This window comes from Macaca fascicularis, chromosome 4 (genome assembly GCF_037993035.2).
Source record: "Macaca fascicularis isolate 582-1 chromosome 4, T2T-MFA8v1.1".
Taxonomy (NCBI): domain Eukaryota; kingdom Metazoa; phylum Chordata; class Mammalia; order Primates; family Cercopithecidae; genus Macaca; species Macaca fascicularis.
This window is the reverse complement of record NC_088378.1, coordinates 408,068-421,547: the sequence shown is the minus strand read 5'-3', so window position 1 is coordinate 421,547 and position 13,480 is coordinate 408,068. Positions and strand designations below refer to the sequence as shown.

The 13,480-nt window shown below is 43.7% G+C and overlaps 1 protein-coding gene across 2 annotated transcripts; it reads left to right on the top strand.

Moving 5' to 3' along the window:
- Positions 1 to 4,386: 4,386 nt before the first annotated feature.
- On the top strand, positions 4,387 to 10,668 carry LOC135970489 (uncharacterized). 2 transcript variants are annotated; one of them, XR_012433243.1, is made up of 2 exons: positions 4,387 to 4,545; positions 8,682 to 10,512. XR_012433243.1 is itself a non-coding variant. In XM_074036668.1 (2 exons), the coding sequence occupies exon 2, from the start codon at positions 9,432 to 9,434 to the stop codon at positions 10,335 to 10,337; it is 906 nt and encodes a 301-aa protein (XP_073892769.1). In that variant the 5' UTR covers positions 4,387 to 4,545; positions 9,004 to 9,431; the 3' UTR covers positions 10,338 to 10,668. The 2 variants fall into 2 exon arrangements, 1 of the variants encoding a protein (XP_073892769.1); XM_074036668.1 differs by having other exon boundaries at positions 9,004 to 10,668.
- The last annotated feature ends 2,812 nt before the right edge of the window (positions 10,669 to 13,480 follow it).

Sequence of the window (13,480 nt, the reverse complement as noted above, 5' to 3'; positions counted from 1 at the left end):
GTGTACAGCGCCCCCAAACCCGGGGTATCGTTCCTAATATCCAGGCGGGAAGAAGATGACATGGCTGACAATATCGAAGTGGGTGGACACTTCTTCAGTGATATGGTTCCTGATATCCAGGAGGTGAGTGGATATTATTCCCAATAAAGTAGGAACCGTTCAGTCACCCCGGGATTTTGTCCTTAATAACCACAAGGGAGAGGTGATATTACTACCAAAATTGCAAGGGGTGTACACCCCTCCTGTGATATTGTTTCTTATATCCAGAAAAGGAGAAGATGGTATTAGTACCAATATTGAAGGGATGGACAGCCCCCATGGGATATTGTTTTAAAGATGCAGGTTGAAAGAGGATGAGACTCCCTCCAATACAACAAGGGGTGTACACCCTGCCTGTGATATGAATCTGAAAACCTAGAAGAAGAGAGAATGACATTGCTTCCGAAAACACACGGGGTGTACACCCACCCTGTGATATTGTTCCTGTCATCTAAAGGAAGAGATGATGATACTACTCCCCGTACCAGAGAAGGTACACACCCCCCTGTGATATTGTTCCTCATAACTTGGTGGGAGAGCATGATATTACTTCCAGTATGACAGTGGCTTCACACCCAGTCAGTGATATTGCTCCTAATTTCCAGTAGGTAAAGTATGATGTTCCTGCCAAGAGATTAGTGGGTGTACAGCCACCCTGTGATATGTCTCCGAATATTCAGGGAAAAATAGGAAGACATTACCCCAAATCTCTGAAAAAGTGTACACCCATTATGTGATATGGTTCCTAATATCGGGAGGTGCAGAGGATGGTAATGTTTCTCCCATCGCAGGCTGTGTACATATAACCTGTGAAATTGTTCCTAATATCGTGAACAAAAGAGACTGCTAATAATGAACACACATTTCAGGGGGGAATAATTATTAAGATCCACATCGTAAAGGGGAGTAATAGCGATCCTCTCTCTCCCCCTCACTGTTACAATCCACATCGCAGGGAGTGAGAAATCCCCCACGATATGGGGAGTAATAGCATCCCCCTCTATCCCCCTGGCCTTATATAAGGAGGCTGGCCTTATATAAGTGCCCCCCAATGCCATCGCAGGCTTTAATGTATTCACTTTAAGTTTTTTCCTCATTTAGATCTGCCATTCTCTTAATAGTTCTAATTGCTGCCTGACATTCTGTATTAGCATTTTCATGAGCAAGCAGCTGAACGATCACTTTCTTGGCATGAGAATTGGAAATAGCCTTTTGAGCCGCATCCTGCAAAAGGGCGATAGAATCAGGATAAGGCTCCCTTGGACCCTGTTGAAATGTGTGAAAAGAAGGATAAGCAGTAGCAGGGTCGTGAATTTTTTCCCAGGCTCTTAGGCATGTAGTTCTGAGCTGATCTACAGCCTCATCACCCATTACCATCTGTTGATTTAGCATACCCCATACCTGTCCAATTCCAAGCAATTGATCAGGTGTGATATTAACGGGACATTGGGCTTGAGCATTTCTGCCTGATTTGTTGCTTCATCCGTCCACCAGGTTTTCAATTGGAGAAATTCAGAGGGGGACAGGGTGGATCGGGCTAATGCCTCCCAATCCATATGTATTCAAAGTCTGTTATAAGCCACACATTGTAACAAGGAATGAACGTAAGGGGAATTTGGCCCATATTGTCCAATTGCTTGCTTTAAGTCTTTTAATATTTTAAAAGGAAATGGCTCCCAGCATGCTTGAGTAAGTTCTCTGGCCTCCTCAGCTGGTGAAATAATTACCAGAAACTGCCAAGCATTCAAATCCCCCATTTCTTGTGCCTGGCGAATGGATGCCTGGATTGTCCCTGTGCCGTAATTTGTATTTGGACCCACTCGCAGCACTCCTCTACCATAATTAAAAGGTGGGCAAGCCTAGATCATTCCCTCATCCTAATTGGCTGTTGGACAAGCCTGAAGCTTCCCTTCGCCATAGTTACTGGTGGGGCCTGCAACAATGGGAGCGGCAAGGCGCGGGTCTCAGGCTCCCCTTCCAAATATTCACAAGGCTGGCCTGGGGGTGGCCATTCCAGACCTTCCCCTAAAGGTGCAGTAGGTGGCACAGTTTCTTTTATAAGTCTTTGGAGATTAGTATACATACCTTCCCGTTTCTCACCCTTTTTTAAACGAGACTGTCATGGTTCACTTAGCTGATAATTAGACTCCTGATTATTCAACTTTCCTATGTCATCCTGAAAATCCTCCTTCTCCTTCTCAGTGTGGAAGGGCTCCAGGGCTGTTTTAATTGCAGACCACACAGACCAAGCAGAGACGGGAATATCGCGGCCCACTTGTTGTGCTCGTTTTAAGTCTGACCCCACCTTGTCCCAATCTTCTACATTCATGATTCCATATTCCAGGAACCAAGGAGAATACTTGTCTACCAGACGGAACAAAGATGTGAGATTTTGGGTGCTGACAATTACCCCTCCGAGGCGCAGTAACTGCTGCACAAGGCTTAAGTAATTAGCGAACTTACTCTCAGCTCCACCCACATTTTCCCGAGGTTTCCCTGGAATTCCCCGAGCGCCCTCCTTACCCTAGAGCTTGAAGTGAAAACCTACTCGGGAGTCCTTTGTCGGTCGTCCTCAGCTTTCCACGCTCTGGTGTTCCTTCACTGGATTATTTGTAGAGATTACGGGGAGCCCTGCGTTGGGCACCAGAGACAGCCTGGGCAACCAAGGGAGACCCCCGTTTCTACCACCAAAAAAAAAAAAAAAAAAAAAATTAGCTAGGTGTGGTGTCGCTCGCCTGTAATCTCAGCTACTCCATGAGAAGTCAGACAAAACCTGCCACCAGAGACTGATTTTCTTCTAAAATGCTTTCTCCAAAATATTACAAAAGGGGGAAATTGGAAAGGAAAATATTTTGGGCCCCGCAAATCACTAAGATAAAGGGAAAAATCAATCTGGGAACTGCTTAGGGCAAACCTGCCTCCCATTCTATTCAGTCATCCGCTGCTCGTTTAGAAGAATGCATATCTTATTGCCGCCTTTGGAAAGGCTCATCAGAAACTCAGAAGAATGCAACCGTTCCTCTCTCACCTACTTGTGACCTGGAAGCCCCCTCCTGGCTTCCAGTTGACTCACTTTTGCTTCAGGTTGTACCGGATCAAACCAGTGTTCATCTTACATATGTTGATTGCTGTCTCCTGTCTCCCTAAAATGTGTAAAACTGTCAGATACAGTCAGTTTCTCTTCCAAGGTTTGACAAGTTAACGTTCTTGTGTTTTGTTCTCGAACTCAACTTTCTTGCTCTCCATGCCTCCTTGCCCTTAGTTACTGTAAACAACCTTCCCCCCGTCAGTTCTAATCAATAACTCACATCTTTTCCCTTGGTTACCTGCTCTGCACCTATTTCTCCCTTCGAAACCACACGTCCCACCGTTGTAACTCACGACTCCCTTCCCCCTTCCTTATTTGGGAAAGTATTCACAAATAGCCAACGGGGTCAGTTTAGATCTTGAGGTCTGGCCCCAGCCCATGCCAGAGGTAGGGATTGCATTAGGAATAAAAACCCCTGCTTTTCTTTGTTCCGTGTGCTCTTGCGATTGTGATTGATGCGAGCAGCACGCTTCTGCAGAGGTAAACTGCGTTGCTGAGAAAACTTTTGCTTAAGTGCTGGTTTCACTTTGTGTCACCGAGCATTTATCTCCAACAAAACCCAGCTGTGCTCTGACCACCTTGGGCAACTGTCATCAGGACGTCCTGAGGCTGTGTCATGCACAAGCATCCCCAACTTTGGCAAAATAAACTTTCTAAATACTCTTATCCCCAAATGCTCAGGGAGACTGATTTGAATAATCATAAAACTAAGAGGCTGCACTCCAGCCTGGGCGACAGAGCAAGACTTTGTTTCAGAAATAATAAAATAAAATAAAATAAAATAAAATAAAATAAAATAAAATAAAAATCAAATCTCCGGTCTCCTGCACAGCCGACTCTGCGTGAATTACTCCTTCTCTATTGCTATTCCCCTCGTCTTGAGAAATCGGCTCTGTCTAGGTAGCGGGCAAGGTGAACCCACTGGGCAGTTACAGAATTGCCATTATATTGCTTGCAATTTTATATCTTATTACGTAAAATAGCTATAATCTCGTATACAAGGTTAAATGCGAATGTGCTCCTTGCCTGGTCAGATCCCAGCGCAGGAAGGACGCACACCCCCTATAAACCGCTAGGCCAAAACGGTCATTCTGGCCACATCCAGCCTCACGTGAGATCGCAATCTCCTGTCACTCAGGGCCTGAGGGGGCGGGGCCTGAAGCCCCATACAATCACGGGCGCTGGGGTGGCGACCCGTCAATCAGGCACGCCGCCGGAAAGGAGAGGGCGGCTTCCGGGATCCGGCTGGCGGGCGCTTTGTCTCGCCTTCGCCACCGTAGGCTCTTCCTGTGAGTCTCCGCTGCTACTTCCTGGCTCTGGGAGGCCCGGTGCCTCTGCAGCAGCCTCGGCCACCCTGTGACCTGCGGGTGTTGGGACATCCTTAGCTGACGCCGGGACACCCGGGAAGCCGAGGAACGGTGAGTGGACTGCGCCTGGCTTCCCGAAGTGGGGAAGAGGGCTGGGTGAAACCTGCTGGAACCAGCCATGGGCTGCGGAACCTCCGGACTGAGTCTCCGCGGCGCAGCCGGGCCTCAGTCCCCTTCTGTGCAGGGCCGGGCGGGGCGGGCAGCGGGACCCCTGCGTCCTGTCTGTACCTGCGGGCGCCACTTCCGCCGGCCGGAGCCCTCTCGGGAACCCCGCGCCTCCCCCACCCAGGTAGTGCGGTGACCACGGGAGGGTGATCCGGGAGAGCCCCGACTCGGTGTGTGGGGTTCCAGCGTGGGAGGAGCTGTGGTTCACGGAGCTTCCAGTCCCACCTTTCTCCCCCTAAAATTAACCTGAGGCTTTGTTAAAACGTTAAAGGGCGTGTTTGAGCAAACGCGATTCATAAACGGGTACTGCAGTCATGGTTTGTGGTTTGGGGTCCACGGGAGGGGCGTAAATGAGAGTCTTTGATAAGGTGAATGAGGAAGCAAACCATACATATATATACACACACATATATATACATATATACACACACACACACATATATATATATATATATATTTTTTTTTTTTTTTTTCTTCTTTTTTTTTGAGACGGAGTCTCACCCTGTCGCCAGGCTGGAGTGCAATGATGCAGTCTCAGCTCACTGCAACCTCTGACTCCCGGGTTCAAGCGATTCTCCTGCCTCAGCCTCCCAAGTAGCTGGGCTTATAGGCGCCACCACCACGTCCAGCTAATTTTTGTATGTTTAGTAGAGACAGGGTTTTGCCATGTTGGCTAGGTTGGTTTCGAACTCCTGACCTTAATTGATCACCCTCCTCGGCCTCCTAAAGCGCCGGGATTACAGGCGTGAGGCACCTTGGCCAAAATATTTTTCTGTTTCCAAACATTTTACATGAGAGAAAAGCGGAGAATAAATCATCTGACACTCTACTGTAAAAAAAATCTTTGTACCTCTCTTCTTTTCATCTTTCCTAAGTGTACATATTACCAAAATGTCTTTAGGTTGAGGTCCCCCCGTGAAAACTTGACAGGGTGTTGTGTCCTCAGCCACTCTCCTGTCTTTTCCTAGTCCTGGCATTTTAGAACTGTCTGGGGATGACCCAGGATACCCACTGTGGCCATGTCTATTGGAGGGTCTAGTGAGTATCAGCCCCCGGGGTCATCTCATCCCCAAGGACAGCCTGAGGTATGGGGTAGAGTCTCTCAGGGGAGCAGCTGGATGCTCTTGGCCTTAGAGGAATCTCCTGGTATAGTTTCATCTAAAATGGTGACCCCTTAGGGTCATTAAAATTTTAGGACATTAAAATTAATGGACAATACAATGTAATGTCATGAAAGTTAGGTCATTAAAATTATTCCTCCGGCCCGAGTTTTTATTCCTCGAAGACACATTGATGGTTTGCCAATTGGATGCTGATATTGAGAGGAAAAGGCAGAAATGATTTCTGCTCTCTAGCTTGTCTCAGACCTGTGAAGAGAGAAAAACCGTCCCAAAGGACAAGGAAAACCCACCCCAGAGAGGATGTGCAAGAACCTGAATATTAAAATGCACTTAAGGCACACAGGAGGACAAAGAGCAGTGTCAGTGCCTCGTAGGTGGTCATTGAGTACTTTACTGAACAGGATGGGTGTCCTAAGGGATAGAATGGCCTGCCGTGACACTTAGAAAGGTCTGCGTTGGAGTCAGTACTGCCTCTCCCTGAGTTTGTTACCTTGAAAAGGCTTGTCCTCTTATTTGAGTTTCAGGTTTTCACTGACTGTAAGATACATTTTGTCAGTACAGCTTGAAAGATAAAAATACTATTTCCAAAGAGGTAGGGTAAAATGATGTATTTCATTTGCTAAAAATTCGTATTTATTTCTTCCCCAGAGTGAGTGTAGTAAGTTTTAAAGTTCTGTTCTTTTTAAGGGTAATTTCAAATGGAATTGTAGGACTTAGCTTTGTAAATGCTACTGGTGAAATAAAAGTGTGTTAGATAAATTGATGATTTATAAAGATTCACCAAAATGTCAGTTCCCCTCTTATAGCTTGGTGAAGAATTTATGACAGTGGACACATGTGTATCCTCTTATCTGGGTGTCTGAGTGTTGTTTTTTGTTTTTTGGAGATGCTGTCTTGCTCTGTAGCCTGGCTAGAGTGCAGTGGCGCCATCTCTGCTTACTGCAACCTCCGCCTCCCGAGTTCAAGTGATTCTCCTGTGTCAGCCTCCCGAGGAACTGGGATTATAGGCACCCACCACCACACCCAGCTAATTTTCATATTTTTAGTAAACACAGGGTTTTAGGCCTGGCACGGTGGCTTATGCCTGTAATCCCAGTCCTTTGGGAGGCCAAGGTGGTTGGATCACGAGGTCAGGAGTTCCAGAGCAGCCTGGCCAACATGGTGAAACCCTGTCTCCACTAAAAATACGAAAAAATTAGCTGAGAGTGGTGGCAGGCACCTGTAATCCCAGCTACTCGGGAGGCTGAGGCAAGAGAATTGCTTGAACCCAGGAGATGGAGGTTGCAGTGAGCCAAGATCTTGCCACTGCACCCCAGCCCAAGGGACAATGCGAGACTCCGTCTCAAAAACAAATAAACAAACAAACAACAAAAAGACGGGATTTTTGCCATGTTGGCCAGACTGGTCTCAACCTCCTAACCTCAGGTGATCCCCTGCCTCAGCCTCCCAAGGTGCTGGGATTACAGGCGTGAGCCACGACACCTGGCCCACTCTATTTTCCTTTTATCCCCTAAATTTTAATATGTTTGAGTTTGTCTGTTCCTTTATCACTTTTTTCTTACATAAAAAAAATTCTGCCTAATCCTTCATTAAAAAAAAATCTTCCTGTGACTTCTGAAAGTATTCTGGTTTTATCTTTTGTATTTGAATATATAATAAGATGATTATTGTTCATGGAATAGAGAAGAATGCAATGCATTTTCCCAAGTAGATGCCAGCCTGGTTTGCCTCATATTTTAAAGTGCATGTAATTTCTTTTTCTATTCTATAGTGCCTACTCTATCATTCTTCAACTTTCCATATAGATGCTGGGTCATTAAGACTTTTTTTTTCCTTTGGTCTGCTTGCTCATCTCTTTGCTAACACTGTGCTGTCCTGAATATTTTTGCTTGAAAATCTTAGAAGTATGTTAGACAAGCCATCACTCTTTTTTTAGATGACTAAAAATGATTAGACATTGGTCATTTTTACTGCATATGAAAGAGTAGCTTTTCTTGCCTAAAACCACCTGATTTGGGAATTTATGTGGTTTCATAGGAATAGCATCTGGAAGTGGTGACATTAATGTCATTTTAAAAAGCATGTGTCCTATTTCCTCTTATTCCTTTCTGCCTTGATATTGTGCAATAGAAATTTGAAAAATTGTTGTATTAGTATTGTTAAATATCAATTATTGGTTTTATTTACTACTCAATTAAATTTAATAAGCCTATTCTCTCTTGGTGTAATCACGTGGAATGGGTTCACTTCCACAGTTAACAAGTGACAGCACATGTAAAATATTGTCTACCAGGGAAATTCATTGAACACTTAGTGTTCAGACTGTGTTTTTGTGTCTGGTTCCCTAAGCACCACTGCAGTGACACAAAATAATAGACTTTCAGCAGAAGAAGTTTTGGAAAATATACTGCATAAGCCATTTAGATGCAGTGAGTCATTCTTATTACTTGGGTTGGTGGAATCCCTCTCAAAATGTAAGTTCCTAATACAAACAAAGATTGAACTTTGCGAGCAGGTATTTTTAAGAATAAGTAGTCTCAGGACTGATAATATTAACTCACTTATGCACATCAGGTAGGACTTTAGTATGACAGGTACTAGAAATGTACAAAGTGAAGTTAAAAGGTAACTCCTAGCAGCATATCATAATCTCACTCCCTGGATTCTCTAATGAGATGGGTGTTTCTACTTTGCTGTTGCATTTTTGAATAGTTCAATTCTAGCATTAGTACTGCTGTGTGGGAGGGAGTATGTGTGAACAGAGTAAGAGTTGTGACAATCAAGTCATAGAATAAATGCTTGGAAATTTTAGAATCATGTAAACAGCTTATGAATTGAGTATACATTCCCAGTGCTCTCAGTCTCACTCATCCTTCTATCCACATATGTGGAATGTTTTAGGACTCCATGGCTTTTGAGGATGTGGCTGTGAACTTTACCCAGCAGGAATGGGCTTTGCTAGATTCTTCTCAGAAGAATCTCTACAGAGAAGTGATGCAGGAAACCTGCAGGAACCTGGCTTCTGTAGCTAAGAATGACAACACATTTCACTTAATTACAGAAGTATTTCCCTATCATCAGTGCTATTTGTGATTTGGAATGGTGCAAGGGAATGATTTGGTGAATAAATCAGGCATGGGCACTGTGTACAATGAACATGAAATCTAGTAATGTTTCTATAGTTTGAAATGATTCATGATAATTTTGTGCATCTGCATTTTAGGAAAAAACGGAAAGACCAGAATATTGAAGATCACTTCAAAAAACGGGAAAGATAGAAGATAATTTGCACCGAGAAGAGGAAATAAAGTCCTCTGAAGGAATCTTAGCATGTCATGAATTTAAAAACAAGCAATCAAAGCAAATAAGAGTCACTTGAAATTCATTTCCTTTTAGAAAAATTTCACCCAAAATGTAACATACATCAGTGTAGCAGTCAGTGTTTGGAAAACAGTTTACTTGAAAATAGTACTACAAAATTGTATATATGAATGTTACTATTTTGGTCATAGCCATGTAGGTGGTAGCTGTGTTTTCAGTAGTAGCCCATTTACTTTCAAATAATTCAGTCATGGCACAAAAACAAAAACAAAACAAAACAAAAATGCATTTTCCCTAGTATTGGTAGCAGTGTAAGTCGAAGACCTATGAATGAGTAGAAAGTTATTAAACCAACCAATAGTAATGTGCTTGTCATTTTTTTACAGAAATCATATGGTACAGAGACTGTGTGAAAGCAAAGAAGGCAGTCAGTATGGACAAGCTGTCAGCCACATTCCAAATCTTGATCTGAATGAGAACATTTCTACTGGATTAAAACAATGTGAATGCAGTATTTGTGGAAAAGTCTTTGTACATCATTCCCTCCTTAATAGGCACATCCTAGCTCACTCAGGATACAAACCATATGGAGAGAAGCAATATAAATGTGAACAGTGTGGGAAACTCTTTGTTTCTTTTCCAGGTGTTAGAAGACACAGGATAATGCACAGTGGAAATCCAGCTTATAAATGTACGATATGTGGGAAAGCTTTTCATTTTCTCAATTCAGTTGAAAGACATCAGAGAACTCACACAGGAGAAAAACCCTATAAATGTAAACAATGTGGTAAAGCGTTCACTGTTTCCGGTTCTTGTCTAATACATGGACGAACTCACACTGGAGAGAAACCCTACGAATGTAAGGAATGTGGGAAAACACTCAGATTTTCTTGTTTTAAGATGCATGAAAGGACTCACACTGGAGAGAGATGTACCAAATGTGATAAAGCCTTCAGCTGTTCCACTTCCCTTCATGACCATGGAAGCATTCATACTGGAGAGAGACCCTATGAATGTAAACAATGTGGCAAAGCCTTTAGTTGTTTGAGTTCCCTTTGTAACCATAGAAGTACTCATACTGGAGAGAAACCCTATGAATGTAAACAATGTGACCAAGCCTTCAGTCGCCTCAGTTCCCTTCACCTCCACGAAAGAATTCATACTGGAGAAAAACCCTATGACTGTAAGAGATGCGGTAAAGCCTACACTCGTTCCAGTTACCTTATGCGCCACTAAAGAAGTCATGATATAGAGGTTGGGTGTAGTGACTCAGCCTATAATCCCAGCACTTTGGGAGGCCAAGGTGTGTGTATTGCTTGAGCCCAGGAGTTCATAACCAGCCTGGATTAAAACAATGTGAAACAACCTGGGCATCGTGATGAAACCCTGTCTCTACAAAAAATAAAATAAAGCCGGGCCCAGTGGCTCATGCCAGCTACTCGGGAGGCTGAGGCAGGAGAATGGCGTGAACCTGGGAGGCGGAGCTTGCAGTGAGCCGAGATCGCACCACTGCGCTCCAGCTTGGGCGACAGAAGCAAACTCCGTCTCAAAACAAAAACAAAGAAAATAATTAGCTGGGCATGGTGGCACATTTCAGTTGCCTTAGTTCTTTTTCAAGGACATAAAAGGCCACAGGGGCTTGGGGGGAAGCCCTGTGCATGCGGATCACGAGGTCAGGAGATCGAGACCATCCTGGCCAACATGGTGAAACCTCGTCTCTACTAAAAATACAAAAATAGCTGGGTGTGGTAGCATATGCTTGTAATCCCAGCTACTCAGGAGGCTGAGGCAGGAGAATCACTTGAACCCAGGAGGCGGAGGTTGCAGGGAGCTGAGATTGTGCCACTGCACTCCAGCCTGGCGACAGAGTGAGACTCCATCTCAAAAATAAATAAATAAATAAATAAAGCCCCTTGAATGTAAGAAATGTGGTAAAACATTTACTCTTTCCCATTCCCTCATAAACATGAAAGAGCTCACACTGCAGAGAAACCTTAAGAATGTAGGAAATGTGGTCAAGACTTCAGATTTTCCTGAAGATTTGGGAGGGGTCAGAGTGGAGAAAAGGTTTTGAATTTAAATTTATGGTAAGGCCTTCGGTTGTATTAGTTCCATTTGAAGACATCAGCTCATTCCTGAGAAAAACCCTATGAATGTCCAGAATGTTTGAGTGTTTCATTTCTCTCATACCCACTCAAGGACATATGAAAATGCACGCTGTAGCTGGCTGGACCTTGTAAATACAAGAACGTACACAGGATTAAAACTCTAATAGTTTAGAAACTGCAAGAATATTTTCAGTTTTAACATTTACTTGAAAAGCCGTGTGAAAACTCCCACGGGAAAGAAGTTCTATAAGTGAAGCTTTTCTAATTTGGAAAGCCTGATGCAAATTAATTATCGTGCAGTGCTTGAAAAAAATCTATGAAATGTTACACAAGTTACAAGTATATTGTTTTTATCAGTGGCCCATTCTTAAAGAGTCTTGAGTATGCATTTCACCTTATTTTGCGGGGAAACCTTGAGGTGAGAGTTCTGTAAATGTTCTTTAAGCAGTAGTACTTGAATTTCATAGATGATATTTTCTTCAGTTTGTTGGTAGAATTTTTGTCTATTCATTTGATAATGTGCTGGATTCATGGTTGAATTTGGATGTTTTTCTAATATGTAGGTAAGTTTAATTTTTTTATTTCATTATTATTTCTTTTTGAGATGGAGCCTCACTCTGTTGCCCAGGCTAGAGTGCAGTGGTTTGATCTCGGCTCACTGCAACCTCCGCCCCCTGGGTTTAAGCGATTCTCCTGCCTTAGCCTTCCGAGTAGCTGGGACTACAGGTGAATGCCACTACATCCAGCTAATTCTTTTTATTTTTAGTAGAGACAGGGTTTCACCATGTTGGCTAGGCTGGTCTTGAACTCCTGACCTCATGATTTGCCCGCCTCGGCCTCCCAAAGTGCTGGGATTACAGGCATGAGCCACTGCGCCCGGTCAGGTAAGTTTCATTTGTATGTATTGTCCTGTGATTAATGGACCAGTGAGTAATGATTGTGAATTCTTGGGATTGTCTTACTAGCCTCATTTGGCAAATTTTGATTATCCCTTGTCCATTATACACATCCCACCTATTTTTATTAAATGAAAAACTACTCTTGATGTAAAGATACTTATTTTTTGCTAATAATGAGTTGGTATTAATTCCTAAGTACATACAGTTTACCCAGGAGACGGAGCTTGCAGTGCGCCGAGATCACACCACCGCATTCCAGCAAGGGTGACAGAAAGAGATTCTGTGTCCAAAAAAAAAAAAAAAAAAAAAAAAAAAAAAAAAAAGGAATATCCTCACTTTTTAAATGCTATACCACTCTCTACACTCAAGTTAATCCCTGTTTGGGCCTGTGAGAGCTTACACCATCCTCCTGTATGTAATTAATAACTGATATCTGGCTTATCTGTTTAGTAATAGATGTTATATGTTCAACGGTGCCAGTAAACGTAGGGTGCTAATTCCTTCCTCACCAGTGGGGTGCATGAGACGCTATTGAAACAATTGGCAACACGAATGGAATGGACCAGCCCTCATGCAGGACACCAGCTCAACTTGACCTACCTGCTGTGGGCTGACTGTTCCGTAACACATCAGCAGTCACCTGGGTCAGAACCGTGAGCGGACGATGGGCGTTCCCTTTGGTCTGCACAGTGTTTTGTGGTCTTCAGGTGTTGTCATCTTCTTCCACACGAAAATGCTCTCATCTCCTAGACATCAATGTTTAACTGCACCCCAGCATGACCTTTGGCCTGTGCTTAGCAGGCAGTTTTGAGGCCCTGGCTTATGAATGCAGAAAAGCACAGCACGTAAGCCAACACATAAGTCCTAATTAGCAAGAATCAGGCTGTATGTCTGTAGTCCCTGCATCTGCTCTGGTCACCATCTCTGTGTGCTTAGGGCAGCCATGTGAACATTATTAATTATTTTACACTCCAAGACAATAGTTATTATGTAAGCAGAAGTAGTGGCCTCGTTTGTTTCTTGTGCTGCTGCTCCCCTTGCTGCTGTACCATACACCCTCCTGATGAGGTGTACATCTATGGTGCCTCATGGTTCAGGCACTGCTGAGTAAAGAAAATGGGAAGAAATAGTTTGATATTAGCCCCTACCGAAGCATATGAAGAAGCGTCTCAGCTGCTTTCATTGAAAAATTCCTGACCAGTGTGTGGGCTTTTCTTATCACTGCTGCTTATCAGCATGTCAAAAGTCTCATCTTCGGACTGCAAGTCTTGACGGCCTTAGTTATAGTGGCCTTACTGCATGTGGAGCTAACCCCAGGAAGATGGAGTGACACTCTCTGGAGGATTAGGTGGTCTCCTCCAATGTGGGTTGA